At 38.1% G+C, this 26,214-nt stretch overlaps 1 protein-coding gene across 1 annotated transcript in view; it reads left to right on the top strand.

The window, feature by feature from the left end:
• Positions 1-1,584: 1,584 nt before the first annotated feature.
• MTHFD2L (methylenetetrahydrofolate dehydrogenase (NADP+ dependent) 2 like) overlaps positions 1,585-26,214 on the top strand; it is a 132,610-nt gene continuing 107,980 nt past the window's right edge. Inside the window, exons 1-5 of the mRNA XM_021702357.1 lie at positions 1,585-1,619; positions 2,870-2,917; positions 3,631-3,720; positions 18,159-18,343; positions 19,345-19,467. Coding sequence (XP_021558032.1) covers positions 18,190-18,343; positions 19,345-19,467 — 277 coding nt within the window. The 5' untranslated portion in view covers positions 1,585-1,619; positions 2,870-2,917; positions 3,631-3,720; positions 18,159-18,189. The remainder of the gene's footprint in view (positions 1,620-2,869; positions 2,918-3,630; positions 3,721-18,158; positions 18,344-19,344; positions 19,468-26,214) is intronic.

Genomic DNA, 26,214 nt, shown 5'->3' with positions numbered 1-26,214 from the left:
TGCTTTACCAGGAAGAGAGCTATTAATAGAGATTCCTCTTTACCTAAGAAACTATCTGCATAATAGGGCACCTTTGTTTTCCAAACATCTCCTTTCCCCTTCCTGTTAGTGGTCTCTCTCCCTTTGTATCCTCAGACCCCTACCCCTCTCCTTAGCTCATATAAGCATCATGTTACCTGTCTTTGGAATTTCCAGGTCTGTGTGGATTCCCCATATGTACGCTATTAAATCTGATTCTGATTCCCTGTACATAAGGTATTAAATTTGGTTTTCTCCTGTTAATCTGTCTCATGTCAATTTGATTTTAAGTCTATCTAGAAGGACCTCCCTAATTCTTCCTCCCCATTAGTTTCCTTTGTCCTAGATACGGCATCTTAAACCAGCAACCAGGAATCACCTGATCAGCACTAGTTAGGTATTGTGACTGATAGATCCCTGCCATCCCCTAAAGGAAAGTAACTTTGCAATAACAAACCTACTTTTTTGCTAGTATAACTTTCTTGTTCCTGCTCCCTTCTGCCCAGAAAAGTCTTTCATTTTGTACAGCTCCTCAGAGAGCCTTTCAATCTGCTAGATTGGCTGCTGCCTGATTCAAATTGATTTTTGATCAAAGAAACTCTTAATTTTAAAAAATATGCTTCAATTTGTCTCTTAACATATTCCAGCATAGTGAATGGTCAGTCTGACTTTTACTTTTTCAGACGGAGTTGATATTTTGCTTCCTCCTTCGTTGTCAATTCACCACACAATGCAGGTTCCTAAGCTGTGTTAACTTGGTCATCAACTCTGGAAAATAATAGACATTGGTCATTTTTTTTCCTTCCAGAAGTGGAGATAAGGTAGAGCCATAGAAATCCTAAAGTTCACTCACACTCACACCTTTGTTTCTCTCTCCAGCTCCCAGGTATCCCAAGATGGTACTAAAGGAGTAGGAAGCAAAGAAGCGGTTAACATGCTTCTGGCTTTAAATCAATTCCACGTAGCCTCGGAGGTGGTAGGACATTTCTGGCTAGGGTAAAAAGAGGCATGCTGCTTGGACTGATTAGTTTAGACACCTTACCTGTGTCCTCACTGTAGGAAAATCAGAGGTGTAGCGGGTGGGTGAGAAGTCACACCGCTAACAGCCAGTCTCAGGGACGCAACCCATCCCGCACCCCGGCGTCCTCCTCCCCATCCCCCATCCTTTGCTCAGCCAGGGCTTAGGTCCTGGCCCCGCCCCCTAACAGTCCCGGAGTTCCTTTGGCCCCGCCCCCGACCGACTCAGAGCTCGGTTCCTGGCCCCGCTTCCCGGCATCCTGTAGGCCCTGCCCCCAGCCCTGAGCTTGGCTCCCGGCCCCGCCCCAGCATGGCGCCCAAAGCCGGCTGAGGGAGGGACCGGCTCCCCGGCCCGGCCGGGTGGGGGCGGAGCCCAGTGTGCAGCTGCGAGGACGGCAGCGGCGGGGGGTGGAGCCTCCGTCCGGAAGCCAGCGATTAGCGGCCATGGCAGTGCCGGTCCGCGGCTTCTACCTTCTTGGTGACCGTGTGAGCCGCATGCTGGCGCAGGGCGGGAGCGCAGTGCTGCCGGAGGTTCCGGGAGCAGACAGGCGCGTGTTCCGGGGCTTTCGGAGCAGCGGCGTGAGGTACGAGCGCCCGAGACGCTCGCTGTTTTCGGGTGTGGGTGCCGACGCGTGCGGAGCCGCCGGCTGCGGGAGGGGCGGCGGGTCGTGGGCCGCTGGCGCCTGCCGAGCTTTCCCGCGTCGGGCCAGAGGCTAGGGCAGCCGCGCGGCGTTGCGGGGCTGGGGGCGAGGCCTGCCTAGGCTTCGAACTTGGCCTTGCGGGCAGGTCGCGTCGACCTCAATTCGGGCAGCCGGGATGTGGGCTCTGGCGCCAGAATATTCCTGTTTTCCAGGAGGTACAGTGGAGTGGTTTAGGAAGACATTTGAGGCCCTCAGGAAAGGCGAGGTGGAAACAGGTGGTCTGCGTGTTTCAAGTAGTTGCTTTTGTTTTGGTTATTGTTGTATTTCGTAAACAAAGGAGTGAGCATTGTCTGGATGGTTTACTAGTGCTTGAGTTTCTGAATTCCTTTGTTGATGGTAATTCTGAGTTCTTTTCCAACTCTAAAATTCTTAATGATTTCACAAAATCAGATATTAATCTTGATTTCTCAGTCTTTTTCTGTATGGCTCTTCCCAAACCTCTCCAATCTAAGATTGAAGTAATCAATCTTAGAATCATTACATCTCTTTGGACCCCGTCGCAGGCTAGTACGTTACATGGTATGGTTTTAACTTCTGCACAGTGGCACCCCTGAACTCTTCACTTCTCCGCCATCTACTTGTTGGAGTTGCAAACTCAAACCTAAGCATATAAAAATATATTCCCTTGACCCAGAGCCAGTGAGTCCAGAAGAGATTCTGTTTTCAAGACTTTCAGGGCTTCCAGTAACGCGTGTTCACTGCAGTTCTACGCGCTCAGAGATGGTCTTTTTCATCTTTTTGTATCACCAGTGAGCCCCACAAGTACCTGGAAGAAAGTAATAATCAGTAATGCCGAAACATAGCTACTGCTCATTTAATTTAAATTGGTTGGCTCCTATTTTATACATATATTTAGTTCTCAGTCTTGAGTGACTAAAATAAAAAGATACATATTTCCAATAGGGTTTACTTTAGATGTAGTTTCTGTTGATTAGGTCTTCCACGAAGATATGTGAGACCATAAGTGATTCTGAGTTCTGGTTAATGAAGCTCTCTGGTGTTTGAAAGAATTTGCCAGTTGGTTTGGAATAACCAACTGTACTACCTAGGAAAAGCAGATTGTGTAAAATTATGTTTGAATTGCAGAATTAAAGGTATAATGTACTATAGTAACTCTGTTTTTTGAATTTCAGTTGTTTTAGGGCTTCTTTCCAGAGTGAGGATAGCCTTTTCCAGATTGTGTAAGTTGATGAATTTCCCTTTGTCAGCTTGATGGAAAGAACCCATCACCTCATCCTCTCCATATACTTTGAATGGGAGTCAACAGAACCCAAACATTTCCTGGTAGCCACTTGCTTCATACACACGTGGCACAAGCAAAGGGATAATTCAGATCTTTTAAATTGTATTTAATGGTCTCTTTATAATTTAAAAGATGAATGCAACCGTTTTGGAAAGCTACTTTTTTTTAAAGATTTTATTTATTTGTCAGAGAGAACATGAGCGTGGGCAGACAAGCAGGGCGTAGCGGCAGGCAGACGGGTAAGCAGGCTTCCTTCTGGGCAGGGAGGCTGACTCGGGACTGCATCCCAGGACCCTGGGATCATGACCTGAGCTGAAGGCAGCCACTTAACCGACTGAGCCACCCAGGCGTCCCTGGAAAGCTGTTCTTAATATAAAGAAGTATTACTTTCAACCCAGCTGCTTTCAGCCCCATTTGATATAGGCTATGACTATAAAAATAAAGAATACTTTTGGTAGTTTTTATTTTCTTACGGCAGTGCTAATCAAGTTAGGATAGGATGGTGTTTTTGACATCCTCTTGGTACTGAATACCACATATGAAGGTGAAGTTGGCTGTCAGGTTGAGAAACACCTGTGGACTCTTGGGTCTCGGGTGGGGAGGAACTCGGACAGTGTGTTGATGCTTATTGGTGTCTCTTTTCTCTTCTAGGACCAGCAGAGAGAAGAGATTCCATCTTCCAGAGGTCGCCACTGTCTGCCTCCCCACTTGTCCCAATCCTCAGTCATCTTTTTAAATAATGTAGTTACACATTAGTTGTCTAGTTCTTCATAGTGAATGTGGTTTAATCTGACATCATTCCTGTTGACTTGAAATTTGAGCCTTAGTATTATTTTTATTGAAAATTATCTTTGAGTTTGATAAACTCTGTTTTAAATTAACAGATTTATTGTCAGTTTCTGAGCTACACAGAGCCTTAAAAGAAAAACGAAAAAGCATTTTTGATTATTTTTCATATTTTTGACTAGATACCTGTACTAATGGAACATGTAAGTACTTCTTTAATGAAGTATTTAATTGGAATTTCAAGAAATAATCTTTGGCAGAATTTGAAAATTATAAAATGTTGAAGTATCATTTAAGCTTTCTCTCATTTTTAAGATTTAACAGTGAGTCAATTTCCTCATGAGAAATTAGATCTTATTAATTGGAAGAAAATATATTTACTGTCAAATAAATAAGCCCTTATATTTGTTGCAGCTTATTGTTTCTTGAAATGAATTATCTAAATAGCCAAAAAGTTAAAAATAAAAAAAAATTATAGTGATTAAATTTTTACTATTTTTGCCTTTTTGCGTGAGTTTACAGATGAAAATGTCACTGGATTATAAATATCACATGAATCTTTGGCCCATTGTTTTCAGTGTATGGAGCTAGGCAGCAGCATTTCCCATTTGGAGGGGATGTTACACACCTTGTACATTAATGCCGTGCTCAAAGCAGATTTGCAGGTATCCTACAACAGGGACTTCCTAAATGCGGCTTTAGATCATCCTACCTGAATTTATTTTCAGTAATTAAATGGATATCCTAAGCGTTTGTTCCATGTTTATCCTGTTGCAAAGTGATTCCCAAAGTCGTTAATTTGGCAGATTCTCTTTTGTCCCTTGCTCCTGATATGATGCCTTTAGTATTTGTAAAATTTTGTGTCTGGCCTACAGCTCTTGATGGAAACCTCACCTTTCTTTATGTCTCATTGACAATGGCTTTATAATTTTTGCAGCTAGACCAGCATTTAAAAAAAACAAAACAAAAAACTACAATTCTGGAGCTATTAAAAAATACTGATTTATGTTTGTTAACTATTCATGTCTTGTAGAGGGAGTAGTTGAATTTTATAATTGAAAAAAGACCAAATTTCATCAGTAAGGCTGTTCATTTTTATTCAAATTCTCCCCTCTAGTAGTCATTCAATATTTCTGTCTCTGCAACAGAATTATTTGATGTAAAGATCCTTTTATCCTCATGTCCAGCTTGAAGGACCCAGACTCCAGTTAGGACTATTACTAAAGCTGATTTTTCATAGACTGATTTCAACCAAGATAAGAGTTAGTTCCAATGACTAGCAAAAGCAGTTTCTCAAAATCATATTTTGTTGGGAAATGTGATAGTGTGGTTTTCCTATCTTAGTGCCTTACCTATCTAATGAGATAGCTGTCTGGCTACAATGTTGATTTCTAAGCAGTTCTTAATGTCATTTTAAATTTAGAACCTGCATATTTTGCCATTTAGTGTTTCTATATCTGAGTTTTATGTCTGTGTCCCAGCTGTTCAGAAATAATGTGTTCTAATGTAATGTCTCCAAAATCAAGTTTTCTGATTAAAATGGGTCAATAGATGAAAAAAGACTAGTATTAGACGAACCATGAGAGACTGGACTCTTGAGAAACAAACTCAGGGTTCTAGAGGGGAGGGGGGTGGGAGGATGGGTTAGCCTGGGGATGGGTATTAAAGAGGGCACGTTCTGCATGGAGCACTGGGTGTTATATGCAAACAATGAATCATGGAACACAACATCAAAAACTAATGATGTAATGTATGGTGATTAACATAACAATAAAATTCAAAAAAAAAAAGACTAGTATTAATCTCAGGTCTTGTTAGTCATGGTGTTAGGAATAATTAAGCAGTTTCTTTATGACCTGAATCTTTGTTTTTCAAATATTATCTTTTCATGTTAATACCTTGATTGGATGGTTAAAAACATCAGGAAAAAACAAAAATGCCACATAATTTTCCATGGTAACATACTCTCCTGGAATTCTGTGGAGCCCAATGGCAGGTTTGAAAATAGTTTGGGTTGGAGATGATTAAGTTGTGGAGGGTGGTTTAAAGAGCTTGGAACTTGGGAGAAAATTGAACTGTCAGAGTGGGATAAATTAATGATTAATAATAAATGAGATTTGCTATTGGGTGCCTTTTGGACCAGATAAAAAGTACTTAAAAGAAAACTTTGTGGTCAGAATGAAGATAAAAAATTTTGTGGTCAGAATGGAACATAATCTAAATAAATTAGTGTCAAAGAACTCAGGGTTGGGTGTTATCCAAGAATGCTATCCACGCTGCTCCACTTAACATTACATCATGTCCATTTTCTGTGTTGCTATTGTTTTTACTAATATTTTATTGGTTGCATTATATTACATTAAGTCAATTGGTCATAACTTAAATAACCATCTCGGTATTGTTCAGTGTCTAGTTCTTAAAACATACGAAATAATTTACTCTCAGATTTAGGTCATGTTCTTGTCAACATCATACCAACAGGGTTTGTTCACTTAATGATCAGAATGAAAATGATCTATGTAGGTTTCTGTAATTACTCACAATAAAGAGTGTGCCTAGAACCAAAAGACTAAAGATTCATAATTCTAAAGTTAGGGCATATATAGTTTAAAATAGATGACCCTCTCTTCCCCTATGATCCTCTGTTTTGTTTCTTAAATTCCACAAATGAGTGAGATCATATAAAACAAGAAGAAATCAGAGAGGGAGACAAAACATAAGAGACTCCTAATCATAGGAAACGAACTGAGGGTTGCTGGAGGGGAGAGGGTTGGGGGATGGGGTAACTGGTTGATGGGCATTAAGGAGGGCACATGATGTAATGAACGAACACTGGGTATTATATAAGACCAGTGAGTCACTGACCTCTACCTCTGAAACTAATAATACATAATGCGTTAATTAATTGAATTTAAATTTTAAAAAATTCAAAAAACATAGATGTCCCCTCCCTGCTTTGGTTATTTATGAATGACTAATGAATATCATCTTGCCTTTAATACAGTTGTGTTGTTGAAAAATAAATTCTTACTAGTATTCAGTGAAACTTTACTCTGTGCTAAGCACTTTGCTGAGATTTTTTTGCATAAGTATATCCTTTTATCCTCACAACAGTTGAAGTAGACTATTACTATTCCTAATAGATTGGGTGATTGAGGCTTAGAAAAACTAACTTGCCCAGGCTAACAGTAAATAAATGGTGAAGACAGGGTTTGAACCTTAGTGATCTACCCAGTGCTTTGCTCTATAAGCAACTTATAATTATTGACATATCTCACTATTCCTTTTCTTGAAAACATTTATTAAATCTCGTAGAACTTTTGTGAATCAAGAAAGCTAATTTTGCATATAACTCTTAAAAATTTTCTTGTCAGATTCCCTTAATGAAGGGTATTTTTTTTTTTTAAAGATTTTATTTATTTGACAGAGACACAGTGAGAGAGGGAACACAAGCAGGGGGAGTGGGAGAGGGAGAAGCAGGCTCCCCGCGGAGCAGGGAGCATGATGTGGGACTCAATCCCAGGACCCTGGGATCCTGACCTGAGCTGAAAGCAGACCCTTAACCGACTGAGCCACCCAGGCGTCCCATGAAGAGTATTTCTTAACCTAAGACTTTATGGACCGATTTTAGGGGATCCATAAACTTAGATGGGAGATCACTAACCTCTAACAAATTTAGCATTTTCTTCAGTTGTAAATGTTGGCAACAAAGCACGGTAATATTAGCAGTATTTGAGATATTACCAGTAAAACCTCAGATACTTAAATATTACAGTTGATGCAGAGATTCAAAACATCATATATACTCATCATTATGTAGTTATTAGACCTGCCACTAGATGCTGTTCTTTAATGCTTTAAAAACAAAAGTGATAGCCCTATTTCAAAAAAACTGGTTTCCTTGTAAACCTGTGTATTTTGTATTAAACATTCAAAAGATTGTTCTGAGAAGCTGTCCAAGGGTTCTTGTGGTACAAAACTTAGCATCTAAGATTCTGAAAAAAGCATGAATGTTGTTTAGGTAGCTACTGATGTTCTAATTTACAGGTTAGGGACCTGAAAGAGATGAATTGCAAAATTGAATAACAGAATTACGCAAAATGAGAAGAACTTGCTTTTAGGTTTTGTTTACAAAGGTATAATTTCTGATAAAATAACTTTAGGGTATAAGTGTAGTATTTGGGATGTGAAATGAAATGTTTTTAAAATTCCTAAACTTAACACTCCTAAATATTCATTCACTTTCAAGAAATTTATTTACTTCAAAAGGCTCCCTAGTACTAGTAATTGGTTTTATTGGATATATAATTTGCGCTGGTTCCCTTGGGTTTCATTTCTGTTGTACTAATTCAAACTCAAAATCTCCAAGTGAGGCCCTAAAATACACAGCAATTAAGCTATGGTAGGACCTGCAGAGAAATCTGAATTGCTAATGATTGTATTAGGCTTTTTTTTTATCTTTGTAGATCATAAAACAGTGCACTGCAGCCCTAATTAAAGTTGTGGTTGAAAATGAGATTGGAACCTAGATGCAGAAGCGAGATGCCAAGTATACAAATTAAATATACTGCTGATCTTGGGTAGATTTTATTTGTTGTTATTTTACTATTTTATAAAGGAGTATTTTAATACCCAAGAAAAGTAGTGATTTATTTACTACTTTGCTTTAGATAATTAAATAACTACATTTTGTTCTAGTAACCATAGGTTAGGATGGTTACAGTTTATTTCCTGGAAAATACAGAGAAATAAACAAGCTCATGGAAGCAACACTAAATGATGGCTTTCTGGTCTCATATTGCTCCTTGGTTATTTGATATGTCACCATCTGTCACTTAAAAGAGCTATTTTTACAAATCAGCCAGTCAACTTTTAGCCAAATCCCTTTCTGTAAGTTAAACAGAGAACATTCCCATTATGTAGATAAGGAAATTGCATTCCTTTCAGAGCAGTTGAGTTGTCCAACCTCATTATAGCTCCTGTGGACCAAGAAAGTATTCACTGGAAATGTAAGCAAACAGGCATTTATTTGGGCAATTAGAATTGCAGTTTGGGAGACTCAGATTCAGGTAGAAATCTGACTCCTGTTCTGAGGAAGACAGAGGGGACAGAATTATAAAGGCTAAAGTTCACAAGTGCAGTTCTCATTTAGGTCCTCAATGCAAAACAGACTGAAAGTAGGTTAACTGAGATTGGTTGGGTTAATATGCAAATGAGGGGTTCAAGGTGAGGCTAAATCTAGGCTGAGGGTGTGTAGCTGGCAAAAAGTTCAGAGTTCCTCCAATGAGGATCTGCACAGATTCCTCCCTACAGCCTTTCCACACAATTTTCAAGAGACTTACTTAGGCTTGCTTGCTCCATTTTGAAATCTCCTTTTACACTATTAACGGTGAACCAGGGCTGTCTTCTGGCTGGGGATAAGTAATCTGTAATGCATTATCCTGCCCTACTACTGACCACCCCCACCCCCACTGTGATTTATTGCTTTTTAATGAAGCCACATTTAGTGCCAGCCCAGCAATGGGAGGAGAATACTGAAAGGGAGAGCTCTTTGTCTTGCCTTCTTTGGGGGTCACTTGCAACATTACCTATTCAGGAAATTACACCTGAGCAAGTAATGACAGGGTGCATTGTGTGAAAAACATCTTAGGGGTCAAATTGACTGCACTTTATTAATGGCAATGGGAATATATAAGTTTTTGACCAAACCACATTTTTAAGAGTAAAAAGAGATGTTAAAATAAAATTTGATGGGTGCCTGGGTGGCTTAGTCGGTTAAGTGTCAGCCTTTGGCTCAGGTCATGATCTCAGGGTCCTGGGATCCAACCCCCAGTAGGGCTCCCTGCTCATCATGGAGTCTGTTCCTCTCCCTCTGCCCCTCCCCTTGCTTGTGCTCGCTCTCTTTCTCAAATAAAATTAAAAAAAAAAAAAATGAAAATTACATATTTGAAATATTTTACTGACATAAATATTTTAGGACCTATAAAAGAGTCCTGTTCAAAGCTGTTTTCAAAATTAATATTTTAAAAGGTAATTTATATCCTTATACATTAAAACAATTGAAAATTTTTGATCTTTATATTAATATACTCAATTTTTTATGTTAATTATTTGACTACTAACTTTCAACACACGCTGACTTCTTGGTACATATTCTTGAATCAGTTTCTTAGCCATATCTTTAATACCTTGACACTGATCATTTTCTGGAAAAAAAAAGATGCTTAATTTAAAAATTAAATTTGTTGCAGTTTTTTTTAAAGTTGCAAATTATTCTTTTCTTTAGACATTGTATTTTTAGTTTTCAAAGTACTTTCTCTACAGATGCTAAAGCACCTGTTAGGCTCAGAGCAAACTGCTAAATGGAACAGTCTCAATTCTAGTTTTTTTCATATTGAAATGTGAAGATATTTTAGCCTAAATATTTTCACAGTTGCTGTCTTTGTGTCTCCTTTCAGAGTACCTTTCTTTGACAAATACTTATATTAAATGTCATCACAAAAGTTGTTTGTATTTAGGACTATTAAAATATTTTGCCTTATTTATTTATCCATGTTTTACAGGTGCAGTAAAATTATAGGTCTTTTCAATTATATGCCATTACGTTCCAAAATATAAATGTATTCAGTGAAAAACAGCTCCATCAAAAGATTCTTCCCACAAATTGGAATATTATAAATTAGGATTATAGATTTGTTTACTAAGGCTGCCACAAACAAAGTACCACAAACTAGATGATTTAAAACAACAGAAGACTAAAGAAGCTAGAAGACTGAAATCATGGTATCTGCAGAGCCTTGCTCTTCTCTTCTTGCTGGCAATCCTTAGTTTTCCTTGGTCTGTAGGGGCATAACTCCAATCCCCGCCTCTGTGGTCATGTGGATTATTGGATTAAGGGCCCACTCTACTGCGGTATGACCTCATCCTCATCCTACATCTTAATTATATTTGCAAATACCTTATTTCCAAATAAGGTCACAATCACAGGTGCAAAGAACTAGGATTTGGGAGACACAATTCAACCCACAACAATAGACTTTCAGAATTGCTTTTATATTGTTTAAGCCATTCTTGTTCAATTAGTTCTTATATTGTTTCTCCTGCTTTTAAAGGGATAAATTTCTTCCTTTGCTTTCGAAGGGATACGATTTCTGTTTGTAAGTTTGGTTTCAGTGACTGCAATTCACTAAAAGCTTCAGATCTCAAGTCCTCTTTCCAGTGTCCTTAGTGTATCTTCTGAATGTGTTGATTAGCAATTTCCAACAGATTTTGAACAAAATGCAACAATTTTAGGCCTTTTAGGCTAATTTACAAAAATTTTCAAACATTTATTTCTAAAATCTGACATAGGCAGTGAGGAGAGTACATTCTGCCATGATAAAATATTTTTTTTTTTGTATTCAAAATAAACCTAATAAGGCTTGCAGTGGAGTTACAGTAACTGGGTTTATGTGTACATTATTTGCTAGTTTTGTTTTTGAGTCACACTTTAGCTAGTAGTAGATTATAGCTTGTTTGCACACCGCTCTAAGGGTTGCGGGCACATATGCTTCACAGGTTTGTTCACATTGAACCGAACTGACCCCCTGTCGGGAATGCTAGAGTAGGCATTCCTGCTCTGAGAGTGATGGGGGCCTAAGGAAGTGGTTCTTCACTGAGGCTCGAGAACCACTTTATACGTGCGTGAATACACTACTGTGGGATTTTAAAATCTAGTCTATAGAGAGCGTTCCTGGCAATTTCTTAGCCAGTTTGTTTCAACAGCTGAGTCCTGTTGTATTCTATGACAGGAATTTTGTCAGAGTTTGCACTTTTTGTGCAAACCAGAGGCAAAAATGTTTGAGTTTTTCATTAGAATTAAGAACTTTTCATCCCCCGTAATCATAAACTAAGTGAAAAGACAAGCCACATAATGGTGATAGCTGATACACAGACCTAACTGATGATACAAGATTAGTGTTCAGAATGCATAAATAACTACTCCAAGTTAGACACAGATTAATAATTCATTAGAAAAATGGTCAAAAGTGATGAACAGGCATTCCATAGAAGAGGAGCTCCAAATGGCCAATTAACCTGTAAGACGTTCAACCTCTAGTAAATAGGGAAATGGATATTATGAGCACAATTAAATGCCATTTAACTAATTGGTTTAGTTAAAAATTTTGACAGTATCAAGGAAGTAGAGCAATAGAAACTTTTATACACCATTGGTGGACTTGTGAACTAATGCAGCAGCTTTGGAAAACAAGTTGGCATAAATCGAACCCCCATGTGTATCCTTTAATCAGAAATTCCATTCTGGTGTGTATACCTTTAAGAAACATGTATATATTTTATTTTATATATCATGTATGTTATATCTTTAATGTTTAGAGTTACAAACATTGGATGATAAAGGAAAGCAATGGAATTATAAGCCCACATTTCAGGATAGTGCTTAACTCTGGGAGAGGAGAGGGTTTGGGTAGAGGAGGGTTACAAGATGATTTTGGTGGTTATGGTGATACCATAAACTGGGTGGTAAGGTTGTTAATTATTATTTTTCCTTTTTATATGTTTTGTAGATATTTTCTATCTGTTCTTAATATAGTTCAAGAAGATCTCTTTTTGATAACATTTAAAAAACATTTTAAGATGGGTAAATATCCAGAATACTGCCTGTCTCACCATTTTATGTTACATATTCCTTTTTAATCTTTAGCCATATGCAGGCATGTTTTAAGTTAAAATTATGTACCTACAACTTTTCATCTCACTTTTTCACTTAACTTTATGAAGAATATTTTCACATATTGTTGTTTTTACAGTTACTGTTTTCAGTGGCAGCATAAGAATTCCAACAAATTATAATACAATGAACAATTTAACTGATAATTCCACAAATATTTAGTAAACACATACAATGTGCAAAACACTCTGGTATTAAGGACATTGTAGTAAATACAAATGTCCTGCCTGCACAGCTTCCAGTATAGTGTGTCCACATAGGAGTGTGGAGCAGTGGTTTCAACAAGGATTTGCCATACCACAGCAGGGTCAGAGCAGGGTGCTGTGGGGGCTCATAGCGGAGGCAGTTCCCCAGGGAGAAAGGGTCAGAGAACATTTCCCTGGGGTCCTTCCAAGCTGAGACTTGAGGAATGTGTGGGAGTGAAGGAGGAACAGACTTGCTAGGACGTTGGGGAGGTCAGAAGGAGAAGGAAGAGTGTTTCAGGAAGAGGGAATAGCGTATGTGAAGGCCCAGAGCAACAACCTGGCCCAGTGGATAAATTGAAATGCAGCTGTGTGTAATGTGGGACTTGGTGAGCTTAGTGTTCCTTAGCAACGAGGCCAAGGAAAGCTCATGCGGGGGCTTGTAAGCTTCAGGAAATTTGGATTTTAGTTGGAACTCCCTTTTCTCAGTTTTTCTGGTCAAAAATTTTGGAGTCATATTTGACTTCTTTTCTTCATCCCCTACATCCAGTCTCAGTAAATCCAGTGGCTTCATCCTCCAGATTAACTCAGGATCAGACTACTTCATACCTCCCCTACTACCCTCTTTGTCCAAGCCACCCTATCTCTTGCCTGGGATACCACACTAGCCTCTTATTGGTGTCCCCACTCCCTCCTCGCTCCCATAGTCTGTCCTCCACATTTTCACCCGTGATTGAATAATGAAAATCGGGTCATAGCGCTCCACAAAATCACCAAATGGCTTCCTCCCTCACAGTAGAAGCCAACATCCTTTTGAAGGTCTGCAGGACCTTATGTGTTCTGATGTTCCATGACTTCTCTGACTTTGTGTCCTGTCCTGGTCCATTTGTTTCCACCACAGCCACTGCCCTTCTTGCCATTCACCACCATACCAGACATGCTCCTGCCTAAAGTACTTGCTCTGCACTTCCCTTGGCCTAGAATTATTTTGTCCAGATAGCCACGTGACATATTCCCTCATTGCCTTCTTTTATGATAAAATATCACCTGATTAATAAGAGAAGAGACACCTAACCCATCCATATAAAATGACAACTCTCTGGCGATGCCTGGGTGACTCAGTCGGTTAAGCATCCAGCTCTTAGTTTCGGCTCAGGTCATGATCTCAGAGTCTTGAGGTCGAGTCCTGCGTCAGCTTGTGCTCAGCACAGAGTCTGCTTGAGCTTCTCTCTGTCTCCCTTTCCCTCTCCCCCTGCTCACATGCATGTGCACATTCTCTCTGAATGAATGAATGAATGAATGAATGAAATCCTTAAAATGACAACTCTGGCTTCCAGATATGCCCTTTCCCTCTGTCACACATGATATGTTAAATATTTGCCTTTTAAAAATTTGTCTTCTTTTAAAAAAAAAACTTAATGTCTGTCTTCATCTAGAATATAATTCCCATAAAAGTGGGCAGTTTGTTTTGTATACTGTTATTTATATTTCCTAGAATAGTGCCTGGTAGATAGGAGGTTTTCAGTATGTGTTAATTAAATTAATAGACAATGAGCTTGAAGTGAGGAGTTTTAATAGGGAACTGGCATGATTAAATTTGGCAAATCACTCCGGCTGCAGTGTGGAAAATGGATTGGCAGAGATTGACTTGAGCCAGGGAGAACTCTTAGGAGCTGTATGTTTCTATGCCTGAATACTTGCACTGTTATGGATATTTAATATTTTTCAACAGTACACATGTTGAAAAATCTCATTTGTTTATGCACTAAAGACTATGTGAGCTAGATAATGTGTGTGTTTACTGGTTCATCCAGCGTGTGGACTGATAGGGGCATCCACCCTTTGGGCCTCCGCTAATTCCAGGTTGCTTCATTTCTCCTTATATTTTATCTCCCACAGAGCCAGGCTAGCTGAGGCTCTGCGGGAACTGAGTGAATCGATGGGCTGAGCCTGCTGCTACGAAAAATCCTCAAAGTTCCTATTTATAATGGGGTGTTTACCCATAGCCACCAACTAGGCCAGGCTGTAGCATCTCAGCTGTAATTAGCAGGCTCACTTAGCACATTAGTGCTATAAGGTAAGCCCTGTCACTCTCTCAGACCCCAGCATACAGGATGCAGTCAAATTTAATCTGTATATAAATTGTCTCTCTATGGAAGCCAGGATTCCGTTTATGCCACTGCCAACTCTGACATTCTCAGGGTCCCACAGCTTTGTAATATCTAAGGCATAATTATCCTGGATTATGTTCAGTGATTGCCAGTTTCACAGTAGCCTATGAACAAATTATTGTGTGTGACAGATAATCAACTAATAAAACATGTCAGCAGCAGCAGCATTTCTATGCATATGCTATCAAATGTAACATGGAGCTCAGGTGATTTTGTAATTTAAAATACAAATGCATGTTTTTTATTATAAAAGTGAATTCTAGTATATTAGGTAAACCTGCTTCTATAGTATTTTACCCTAACTGAATATTGGTGACACAATTTAATTTATGGAAAGTATTTATTTTTTGCCACCTCATAGAAATGAGTCCTGCTGGAATAAGTTGCCATATATGCAGACTTTAGTATTTTCTAATGTAAGAGGACCTTGTTCTCTTAGAATTAAAAGGTCACTTAAATGAAATGTAAATATGGGCACTGGAAATTCAGTTCCAAAAACGTTTGTTATCTAATCTTGAAAGATAAAATTTAAACTCAGAAGTATTTTATCTTGATTTAATCTGTAATTATAATTGTGTACTAATCATTAGAATGTACAAAGACACAAACTACAAAAGCTCACTCAAGAAATAATAGATAGCCAGAATAGCCCTCTATATTAAAGAACTGAAATTTGTAGTTTTAAACCTTTCCACAATGAAAACTCCAGGACCAGACATTTAAGGAAGAAATAATACCAATTCTGCACAAACTCTTCTGGAAATTTGAAGAGGATGGGATATTTCCTAACTCATTCTATGAGGGTAGCATCATCCTGATACCAAAACCATACAAAGACATTACAAGAAAACTACAGACAAATACCTCTCATGCACAGAGATGCAAAAAAATTTAACAAAGTTTTAGATGAAGTCCCCATAATCTGGAAAGGAGGAAAGGATAGGCAATGAAGTTTATCCCAGAAATGCAAGATGGGTTTAACATTTGAAAATCAATCAATGTAATTCATCGTATTAACAGACTAAAACCAAAACCATGTGATCATATGATTATCTCTGTAGATATGTAGAAAAGCATTTGACAATATCCTGATATAAAGTCCCATCAAACTAGGGATAGGCCTAATCATAGAACTAAATGTGTAACCTGAACCCATGAAACTTCTAGGTGGAAACATTAAAGAAAACCTTTGTGACCTTGAGTTAGGCAAAGATTTCTCATACACATCACCAAAAGCATACTCCATAAAAGGAAAACTGAATGAAGAACATCAAAATCGAAAACTGATCTCCCAAAGACACAATTAAGAGAATGAAGAGGCAAAGCACAGACTAGAGAAAATATTTCAAATCATATATTGGTAAAGTACTTGAACCTAGGTTGTATGAAGAACTCTCAAAACTCAGTAATAAGGAAACAACCTATAGAACAATAGGCAAAACATGAAATCACACAATTCACAAAAGAATAGAGGCAGATGATAAATAAGCACCTGAATAGAGGCTTAATATTATTATTTATTATGGGAATGTAAATTAAAAGCACAGTGAGATACCACCACATAGCCAGTTGAATGTCTGAAATTTGAAAGACCAGCCATACCATGTTATGCAAGTATGTGGAACAACTGGAACTCTCATATACTGCCGGTAGAAATGTAAAATGGTACAACCACTATGGAAAACATTGAGAGATTCTTAAAAATTTAAACATACCTATCATATGACCCAGCCATTCTGCTCCTAGGCATTTACTTAAGAGAAAATGTACCTGGCTTGTACATGAGCGTTTATTACAGCTTTATTTGCCATGACTAAAAACTGGAAACAAGCCAAATATCCGTCAACAGTTGAACAGATAAACAAATTTTGATATATCCATACAATTGAAAACTACTCAGCAATAAGAAGAAATGAACTGTTGGTACATGCAGCAACATGAATGAATCTTAGTTATGCTGAGTGAAAGTAGCTAGATAAAATGGAGTATGTAGTGCATGATTCCATTTTTATAAAATTCGTGATAATACAAACTAATATATAGTGACAGAAAGCAGATCAGTGGTTGCCTGGGGATAGGGAAGGGGGTGTGGCAAGGACAGCAGAATGGTGAGATTACAAAGGAGCACCAGAATTCTTCTGAGGGTTTCATTTGCTTGATTGTGGTGATAGTTTCCCAAGTATATACATATAATAAAACATCAAAAGGCACACTTTAAATATGTGCAGTATATTTTATGTCAGTTATACTTCAATAAAGCTATTAGAAAATTAGGACAGTGGAGCAAGATTGGTACACTGATTTGTCATGATTTTCCTTGTCTTGAAAGCTGTGAAATTTTTGGTGAAAAGTAGATAAATTAGAAATAAAAGTTGACTTTACTTACAGTTATAAAGTTGTATTGTCTCATCAGTTTATTTCCTCAGTTAACTGTTTACCTATGGCAATGATTATTTTTAAAATATACTTTTATGTTGAAATGAAGAAGTGGTTTTCGAACATGGTCATGCAGAAAAATATCTGTGGGGATTTGTTAGACATGCAGATTTCCAGGCTCTTCTGAATCATGGGGGTAGGAATCTACAAGTTTGGCAAGCTTCCCAGGCAATTTTGGTGTATGTATGCATAGACCACATTTCAGAATCTTGGTAGAACAATGTTCATGTCAAAATTGTATGAACTGGGATGGACACTATTGACCACTGGTGCCAGATTGAAATGGAATATTCTTGATATAGTTACATATATATATGTACCAACCTCTTAGAAAGGACAGTTGACTTATTTGAAAGAGGTAGCAAATTTGCGTTTTGTTTGTGTTGGTTGATATTCACGATGCCTGCCCCCAGGTACTAGAAAGAATTCAGGTGCTATAAGGTTTCCTTTTCTCCTTTTTCTCTTCTGCTTCTTCCCCCTCCTCCTTTTCCTTTCTTCATGATATTCAATGACCTGCCTTTGGTGTTTGTATAATAATCATGTGCTACATACAGATACTGCTTTCACTAGTCCTTTCAATAGTGAAAGGACAGGGGCAGGAGGAAGAAAGAACCATCTTACCCTTTATCAGGTACCTTAAAAAAATGAACACACAGTAAGAGCAACCTTCATTCACCACTTTTAACTTTGAGATCATGGAGAGCAAGAAAGCCTTTTCAGTATATGCATTTCTTTGTGCCTTTCTAGGGACTGATTGATGGTTGCTCACCTGGACAATCATAGATGTGTAGTTCACACTTGGACCTCGTACCTTTACGTGACTGAATGTTCCTTATTGTCTTTTTAGTACTCTACTTACTTTGTTTTCCACAGACATGATGCCATTATTATCTCAGGAACTGAAATGGCCAGACAAATCCAGAAAGAAATACAGAGAGGTGTGGAATCATGGATTTCCCTTGGGAACAGAAGACCTCACCTCAGTATCATATTAGTGGGCGATAACCCAGCAAGTCATACGTACGTCAGGAAGAAGATCAGAGCCGCCTCTGCTGTAGGTGGGGATGCGTTTTAGTTATTCTTGTTACTAAATCATGTGTTCTGGTTTTACTTCAAAGTGTGATCATTATCAGTGATAATTGTCAAATAAGTGCTATTTTAATAACATTTATTATTATTAGAAATTAGTTACCAAAGCTTATGTTCATTTCTTAATCTTTGTCTTCAACTTTCTTACTGAATTAACTCAACGTGGTTTCAGATCCTATGGTGACATGTCAGAGGAACACTGCACATTTAAAGGGTCCATTTTTAGGCACAGCATAGGGAATGTAGACAACGGTGCTGTAATAGGGTTGTACGGTGACAGGTGGTAGCTACCCTTGTGATGAGCACAGCAAACGGAATAGACTTGTCAAATCACCAGGTTGTACCCCTGAAAAACTAATGTAATATTGTATGTCAACTGTATTTCAATTTTTTTAAAAAGGCCCATTTTTATTATATTGGCTCGAATCTGATAATAAACCTGGCCAGTTCACTCTGCTGAACCCGGCCTAATAGTGGGGGCAGTGGTATTGGTATCTTTATTCAACCCACTAACAGTAGCTTATCACAAATAAATGCAATGGGATACGGGGCCAAAAAAATGCACGTGAATCATGACAAAGCATCTGTGCTATTCGAGAAATCCCTTTTTTTTTTTTTTAAGATTTTATTTATTTGCGAGAGAGACAATGAGAGACAGAGAGCATGAGAGGGAGGAGGGTCAGAGGGAGAAGCAGACTCCCTGCTGAGCAGGGAGCCCGATGTGGGACTCGATCCCGGGACTCCAGGATCATGACCTGAGCCGAAGGCAGTCGCTTAACCAACTGAGCCACCCAGGCGCCCCGAGAAATCCCTTTTTAATGGTGCTTTGAACATCATTTTTGTAGGAGGGCCTTTCCTTCCAGTGGGATAGGAGCAGGGGAAACCAATTGCACACCGTGTAAGACACCATGAATGAAAAAAACCACATCTTTGTTAGTCCAGTGACTTTCTGTATTTGTTTTTCTTCCAGGGATCTGTAGTGAGATCATTCTAAAACCTAAGGATGTTTCACAGGAAGAACTTTTGGACGTAACTGATCAATTGAATATGGACCCAAGAGTCAGTGGTATATTAGTTCAGTTGCCACTGCCAGGTACAAAAGGTTCTTCTATATGTCTGCTTTGGCTTTAGGTTAAAGCGCATCTTTTGACATTGTTTCAAGACACCACAAGTAATTTAGAAAATACGTTCATGAAGGGACTATTAGACTAGCATGTAATTGTTGACAAATCCCAAATGACTTATTGCTTACAATGACTGAAACTTGTGAAAGAAAAATTTAGGCAAAAATTACATGCAGTCCTCACTTTATACAATAGTGCAAGACCATAAAAATGAGTGTGTAAGGCAAAACCCGATAAAGGGATCCTAAAAATCAATGGGAAAAACAACAGTTGTTATGTGACCTTTAAAATGTTCTCCTCAAACATTAAAAACTCTTACTGTGGTTCATAAATGTATAGGGAAATGAAAAAAAAAGTAAAACTTATATTTGTTCAGTATACTATAATTTAAAACATTAAAAACATCGAGGGGCATCTGGGTGGCTCGGTCAGTTGGGTGTCTGACTCTTGATTGTGGTGCAGGTCATGATTTCAGGTTTGTGAGATCGAGCCCCACATCTGGCTCCTCGCTCGGCATGGAGCTTAAGATTCTCTCTCTCCCTCTTACTCTGCCCCTCCCCACTCCCTCTCTAAAACAAACAAAAAAACTTAGAAACATTGAGAATTAAAGTTATTTCTTTGCAAAAACTTGATCAGAGGAGTTTGAACAGTAACTTGCCTTCTTCTCATCATGTAACTTACAATATGGCGCAAGCATCTTTTCTGTGCCTTGGTGAATTGAATTGTATATTCCTTTCTAAGTTTGGATCAGCCTCCATTTTGTCCTCTGTAATCATTTGCCGAGCGATCTTCTTGTGGTTTGTAGTCTTTTCAAAGTTGTGAAGAATCCCTTAGAGTTTCTTTAACGTGATGCTTTATGCGGGTCCCACTTACTCTGGGATGTTGTCATCCTTTTCGTCATAAGAACCTTCTTCATTTGTGTGAAACAGTCGGCCTTCACTAAGCTCCTGTGGCTCATAGCCGCATTGCTCCAAAGCGCACAGCGTCAACATTCCAGGTCACCTAGTTCTTGGACAAGCCATTTCCATTCAATCAGAATCCTCCCAAAGTGACCTAATCTTGTCTTCTGCATTCATAGTTCTTACCTTCCCTTGGGCCCAGGCTTCTGCTGTCTTTGCTTTGTTGTCGCCATTTTCAGGCCTTCTGTTCACATCTTAATTTCACTTCCAGCGTCGCCACATTTTCTTTGCTGCCCTGTCACCTTTACAGGTTAATTCCCTCTGTCGATGATCTACTTTTGTGAAATGTCATGTGAGCTGATCACTGGGAGACAAGGAGGAAGGATGATTTGTCATTTATGTTTGAGCTGAATAACGAGTGTGCAGTGACCAATCATCCACAGACTTGTAAGAAGTGACATGTTGCTCACTGATCCTGATGCTATCTTTATTTACATAGTGATTTGTGGACCAGAGGGCCCGCGGCTCTTACATAATTACTCACAGTGAACTGACACCATAACTGACATTTGAACTGTGTTGTTGGATGGCTGGGGTTATTTAACTAAATGGTGGCTCTGAAATTCATGCCTGTTTCAACTGAGTACAGTGAGGACTTCTGGCTGAGTATAGATGACAGTAGTTTTGAGTTCTGTAAATTTTGCAGAAAGCAAAAGCTGAATGGTGCTATTGCATGGATTCTTTGTATGGTATTAATATGATACTTTATCCAGCAATATAACTTAATGCCTTAGTACATAACTTTTGTGCTGTCTAAATTCACATTTCTAATTCTCTTAGGGGTTTATTAACCTCTCATTCATTGCCTCCCAAAAATTTGGCAGTGGGCTTAAACCCAGTTGATTGGCTCATATTAAAAGAGAGTCTTTTTTCTACTGTATTTGCCAGGCAATCTTCTTGTGTTTTGCAGTTTTTTAAATTTCTCCCACCTGTATTTGTACCGAATTCAAATAGTTGTAAAAAATGTCACAAATTTATAAATTTACAAATCTAAAACATTAGATTAAGTTTGTCTTAAAAATTAAGTTCCTATCTATAGAAATTTTACCTTTTTAGGGCAACCTTTCTCATTTGGCGAATTTATTAGAAAATTGCCACTAGATGGCACTGTTGATCTGTCTGTACTACAATTGCTTAGTCCTGTGTTCATTTTAGACAGAGACGCATAGAGGCAAAGGGGCTGTGGTAATAACAAATATCTGGATGCTCTAAGAAAAGACAGTTCTCTATCTTGCTGAAAAGCCACTAATATACAAAAGAATACTGGATAAAATTTATTACATTAAGGATTTATTATGTTTCAGGCACTTTACATTTATTACTTCATTGAATCCTCACAGTAATCCTTGGGGGTTGGAGCTATTTATGTACATTTTACTAATGAAGGATTTGAGGCACAGAGTGGTTAAGTAAAACTTCCCTTAAGGTCACTGGAGCTGGTAAGTAATTGAGCTGGTCTGTGAATCTAGGAAGACTGGTTCCTCAGGCCGTTACTTTTAACTATTATGTTACCCCTCACCAGCACATCAGTGTTAGCTAGTGAGTAATATATCATACTGTGTGGCAAGTATTCCCTTATATGGATGGTTTTGTCTAATCCTCAAGGCAGTCTTATGAGTAGGGATTATCTTCTTTGTTTTATATATGAGGAGACTCGTCTACATTACTTACCTACTTAATCTACATTATACTGGGACATGGTTTGTGATTGATAGAAAAAGTTGGTTATCATAAAACAATGCATATTTACCTTAAATATTGTATTATAACATAAATCATTTAAATATTCATTCATCAATCTTTTGATGGGGTCCACAGCTCTTTGGAACCTACTGATTAGAATTTTGAATCATCTTCTGGCATTAATAATACCTGTGATTCATTGCCTCTCATTTTCAGTTTGAGATGAAACTATCTCAGTGAAAATTCATATTGATTTTTAAAATATCTCCCAATCTGGGGCACCTGGGTGGCTCAGTCAGTTAAGCATCCAACTCTTGATTTTGACTCAGGTCATGATCTCAGGGTTGTGAGATTGAGCCCTGCTTCGGGCTCTGCACTCAGTGTGGAGTCTGCTTGGGATTCTCTCCCTCTCCCTCTTCCCCTCTGCCTGTTTGTGCTCTCTAAATAAATAAATAGTTAGATAGATAGATAAAATATTTTTTAAAAAATCTCCCAATCTTCATGATTGTCTTGTCCGTATCTAAATCCTTACTAACTCATTTTAGTTCTCAAGAGTCTTTCCAAAACATTCAGTTTAGTTTTTATAGAAATAGCAACTGTTTTCTTCTCACACTCCATTGTTATTATTATATTTTATTGTATTTTATTTATTATATTTATTATATAGTTTATTTGTTTATACCGTTTTTAATTAAATTACATATTTACTGGGAAAGAACTAGCAAAAACAGTTTAAGAAATACATACAATTATCTCTTGAGTATCATGAAAGTCAACTGGTATGAGCAGTAGTTTTTTTAACTGCTTTCTGGTTTTTCAGCAAGCCCTGAGCATCAGCTTCCATGTTTTACAGAAGAAATGGAACTCCTTTATTCATTTTGGTAGGTTGGCTATGTGGGAGTAGGTTGAGCTAACCCCTCCCATCCAGGTCTTAATAAGATGGTTACAATGAATCAGTGAAACAATGAGCAAATGAGCAAATGAGATGATTCTAGTTGATCACACCTCCACTTGTCTATCATTCGGTTAAAAATTTGGATTCCAAATTATGTCATGATTAGAAATGGGAGATTATTTTTCACAATTAGGGCAATATCTTGAGTAAAAGAAATTCTGACTTAGAATTATAATTCTGATGTTGCAGGACAAGTTTGCATAGGATTAATCAAAGTATACAGACAGCTTCCATGCATCTCATTTGGATAAAAACCAAGGAAATGAGATAGAATTCTGCCCTATTTGGTGGTAATGAGCCTGTCTCAGGCCAGACCCCCTTTTATGTTCAGAAGCTGTGCAACTTTGGTCGGGATTGGAAGCATTCAGGATACAATTGTGTGTCCTCAGTCATGCGGCCTGGCTGTTTTTCCTGAAGCTGATCCACAAACTACAGAGAAATAAAAACAACCACATGTGATGCTTCCCTACTCCTATCCTGACTGTATATGGTCTGTCAGTATCAGTAAGTGGTCATTTTGTCAAGGCCAGAAAGATGTCTGCTATTCATGTTCTGTATATTTTTTCTCCTAATCAGGTATTATTTGCTTTTAGCTTTTATTGAGTTATATCTATTGAAATGATATTATATTAGAAGTTATGTCATTTATAGAGTGTGTATCAATATGTAATGTGAAAAAAAGGGTGAAATAATGAGCTTTAAAAATTGAGAGCCATTCTTTTCTAACTAAAACAATGAAAGAGAAATTAAAATATCTAGAAGCTTAAAGTACCCTGGAAATTTGTTATAAATATTTGTTATAGTAGGGGAGTCGGTACAGGAGAAGTTTGGTTTCAGTGGATTTCAATTATATGAACTGTATGAAAGCATTCAGATGTAACCCTATAAAACAGCAAGCACTCAATGATATTTTAATGTGGTGTTTTACTATTGCTTTATGACAACTTCTATTACTGGTATCCATAATTGCAAATATTTACCATTTACTATTGACAGGCACTGTTCTAACGTGCTTTCTATGTAGTAAATCATTTAACACTCACAACTCTTACCAGAAGGTGCTATTTTTTTCACTCTATGGTGTATAGTTAAGGATATTAAATGAACTGAGAAACTTGTGTAAGGTCAGGGAGGTAGTGAGTAGCAGAGCAATGCTAGGAGAAGCAATGATACTGTCCTTTCAACCATAATCACCGTCCTACAACAGAGACTGCAAGGCAGGTGCCAAGAGAGATCCTTGCTCATCTCCTCATGTTTTCTTGCTTTCTAAAGTCTACTTTTCATCTATTCTAAAACAAAATTATTAGGTAGAATGGGAAAACTTATTCCATCTTATCTATCTTTTTCTAAAATAGTTTTCCAAATGTTTCCCTTTAATTATCAAGGTTGAAGTCTTTGAATATTAACATCTTCCAATTTATGTAAGGGGATTAAATAGAGAAATTAGACTGAAATATAGGATTAAAGGATTAAATCTGGAGGGATTGAGTAAGAAGAGTTAGAGTTTACTGTGTAGATTTAACAAAGATAAGCTTTTCTAATAATTAGTAGGCATAAAAATGGGGATATTGACCTAATTAATAAGGATATAGATATATGCATTGCCTAAAACTTAATTCTTCATTTGGACAAAAAAAATCTTGGCCATAATTGCTTTTCTTAAGAGATTATGCAATTTATGTATGCAGAATACTTATTGCTCTATTTTTTTTTAAAGATTTTATTTATTTATTTGAGACAGAGAGAATGAGAGAGAGAGAGAGCACATGAAAGGGGGGAGGGTCAGAGGGAGAAGCAGGCTCCCTGCCGAGCAGGGAGCCCGATGCGGGACTCGATCCAGGGACTCCAGGATCATGACCTGAGCCGGAGGCAGTCGCTTAACCAACTGAGCCACCCAGGTGCCCCTTATTGCTCTATTTTTAATGTTCTTGACAAGAGTGGGAAATTTTCATCACCCTGGACTTTTTCATGTTTATAGAATCATTTATTCTGTTTATTTCTAACTGATTTCCAAATTTTGACCTGAGCTTTGTTATAACATCTTCCCCTCTTTCCCTAGGAAGAAAGCCCAGTTCTGTGTTTGAGGCTTCATAAAATATTCCATGTGGAATACTTTTTAGTAATATATTTCCTCCACTAGACTACTAGTTCCACCAAAGTAGGGAGAATTGCAGGTAACATTTTATTCTGAAATCCACTCTGTATCATGGTAGACTTTTAGTGAATGTTACTGATGGAATGAATGAACTCTGTAGTTTCCCAGCGACTGCTTTTTTCATTTGTTTTAATTCAAAGCCCAACTTCTAGCCAGAATAATGTAAGTTCTTTTGTCCTTACAAGAAAAAGCTGAACAAACTGAAAACCAATCCGTTTCTTGACCCATCAGAGAACTGAGGTTGTAGGGCAAACCACCATCCCAGAATCTGGAGAGAGGCAAATCCAGAGAGTCACAACCAAGACCTACTCACATTGAACAGAAGCTACTGGAGCTATAAACTGATAACTTAAACTGACTCTTAAACGGAATTTTGATGAGTTTTTGGAGGCCAAAGGTATGCTAGCATAAGAATGAGAAACTCTTGGGCGCCTGGGTGGCTCAGTTGGTTAAGTGACTGCCTTCGGCTCAGGTCATGATCCCAGGGTCCTGGGATCGAGTCCCACATCGGGCTCCCGGCTCAGCGGGAAGCCTGCTTCTCCCTCTCCCACTCCCCCTGCTTGTGTTCCTGCTCTCGCTGTCTCTGTCAAATAAATAAATAAAATCTTTAAAAAAAAAAAAAAAAGAATGAGAAACTCTTGGGCCCATAGTTTTGGGTGTGGCAACAAAAAAAATCACAAGGCATGACAAAAGGCAAATGAAAACAGTCTGAAGGGACAAAACAAGCATCAGAACCAGAGTCACGTATGACACAGATTTTGGAATTATTGGACGGAATTTAAAATCACTGTGATTCATATATTAAGGGCTCTAATGGAAAAAGTAGATAAGCAAGAACAGTTGGGCAATGAAAGCAGAAAGATGGAAACTCTCAGAAAGAATCAAAAGGAAATGCTAGAAATCAAAGCTACTCTAACAGAAATGAAGAATGCTTTGATGGGCTCAGTTGTAGACTGGACATGCC

The sequence above is a fragment of the Neomonachus schauinslandi genome, chromosome 2 (genome assembly GCF_002201575.2).
Source record: "Neomonachus schauinslandi chromosome 2, ASM220157v2, whole genome shotgun sequence".
NCBI classification, from domain to species: domain Eukaryota; kingdom Metazoa; phylum Chordata; class Mammalia; order Carnivora; family Phocidae; genus Neomonachus; species Neomonachus schauinslandi.
The sequence above is the reverse complement of the archived record's forward strand: the minus strand, read 5'-3'. Positions and strand labels throughout refer to the sequence as shown.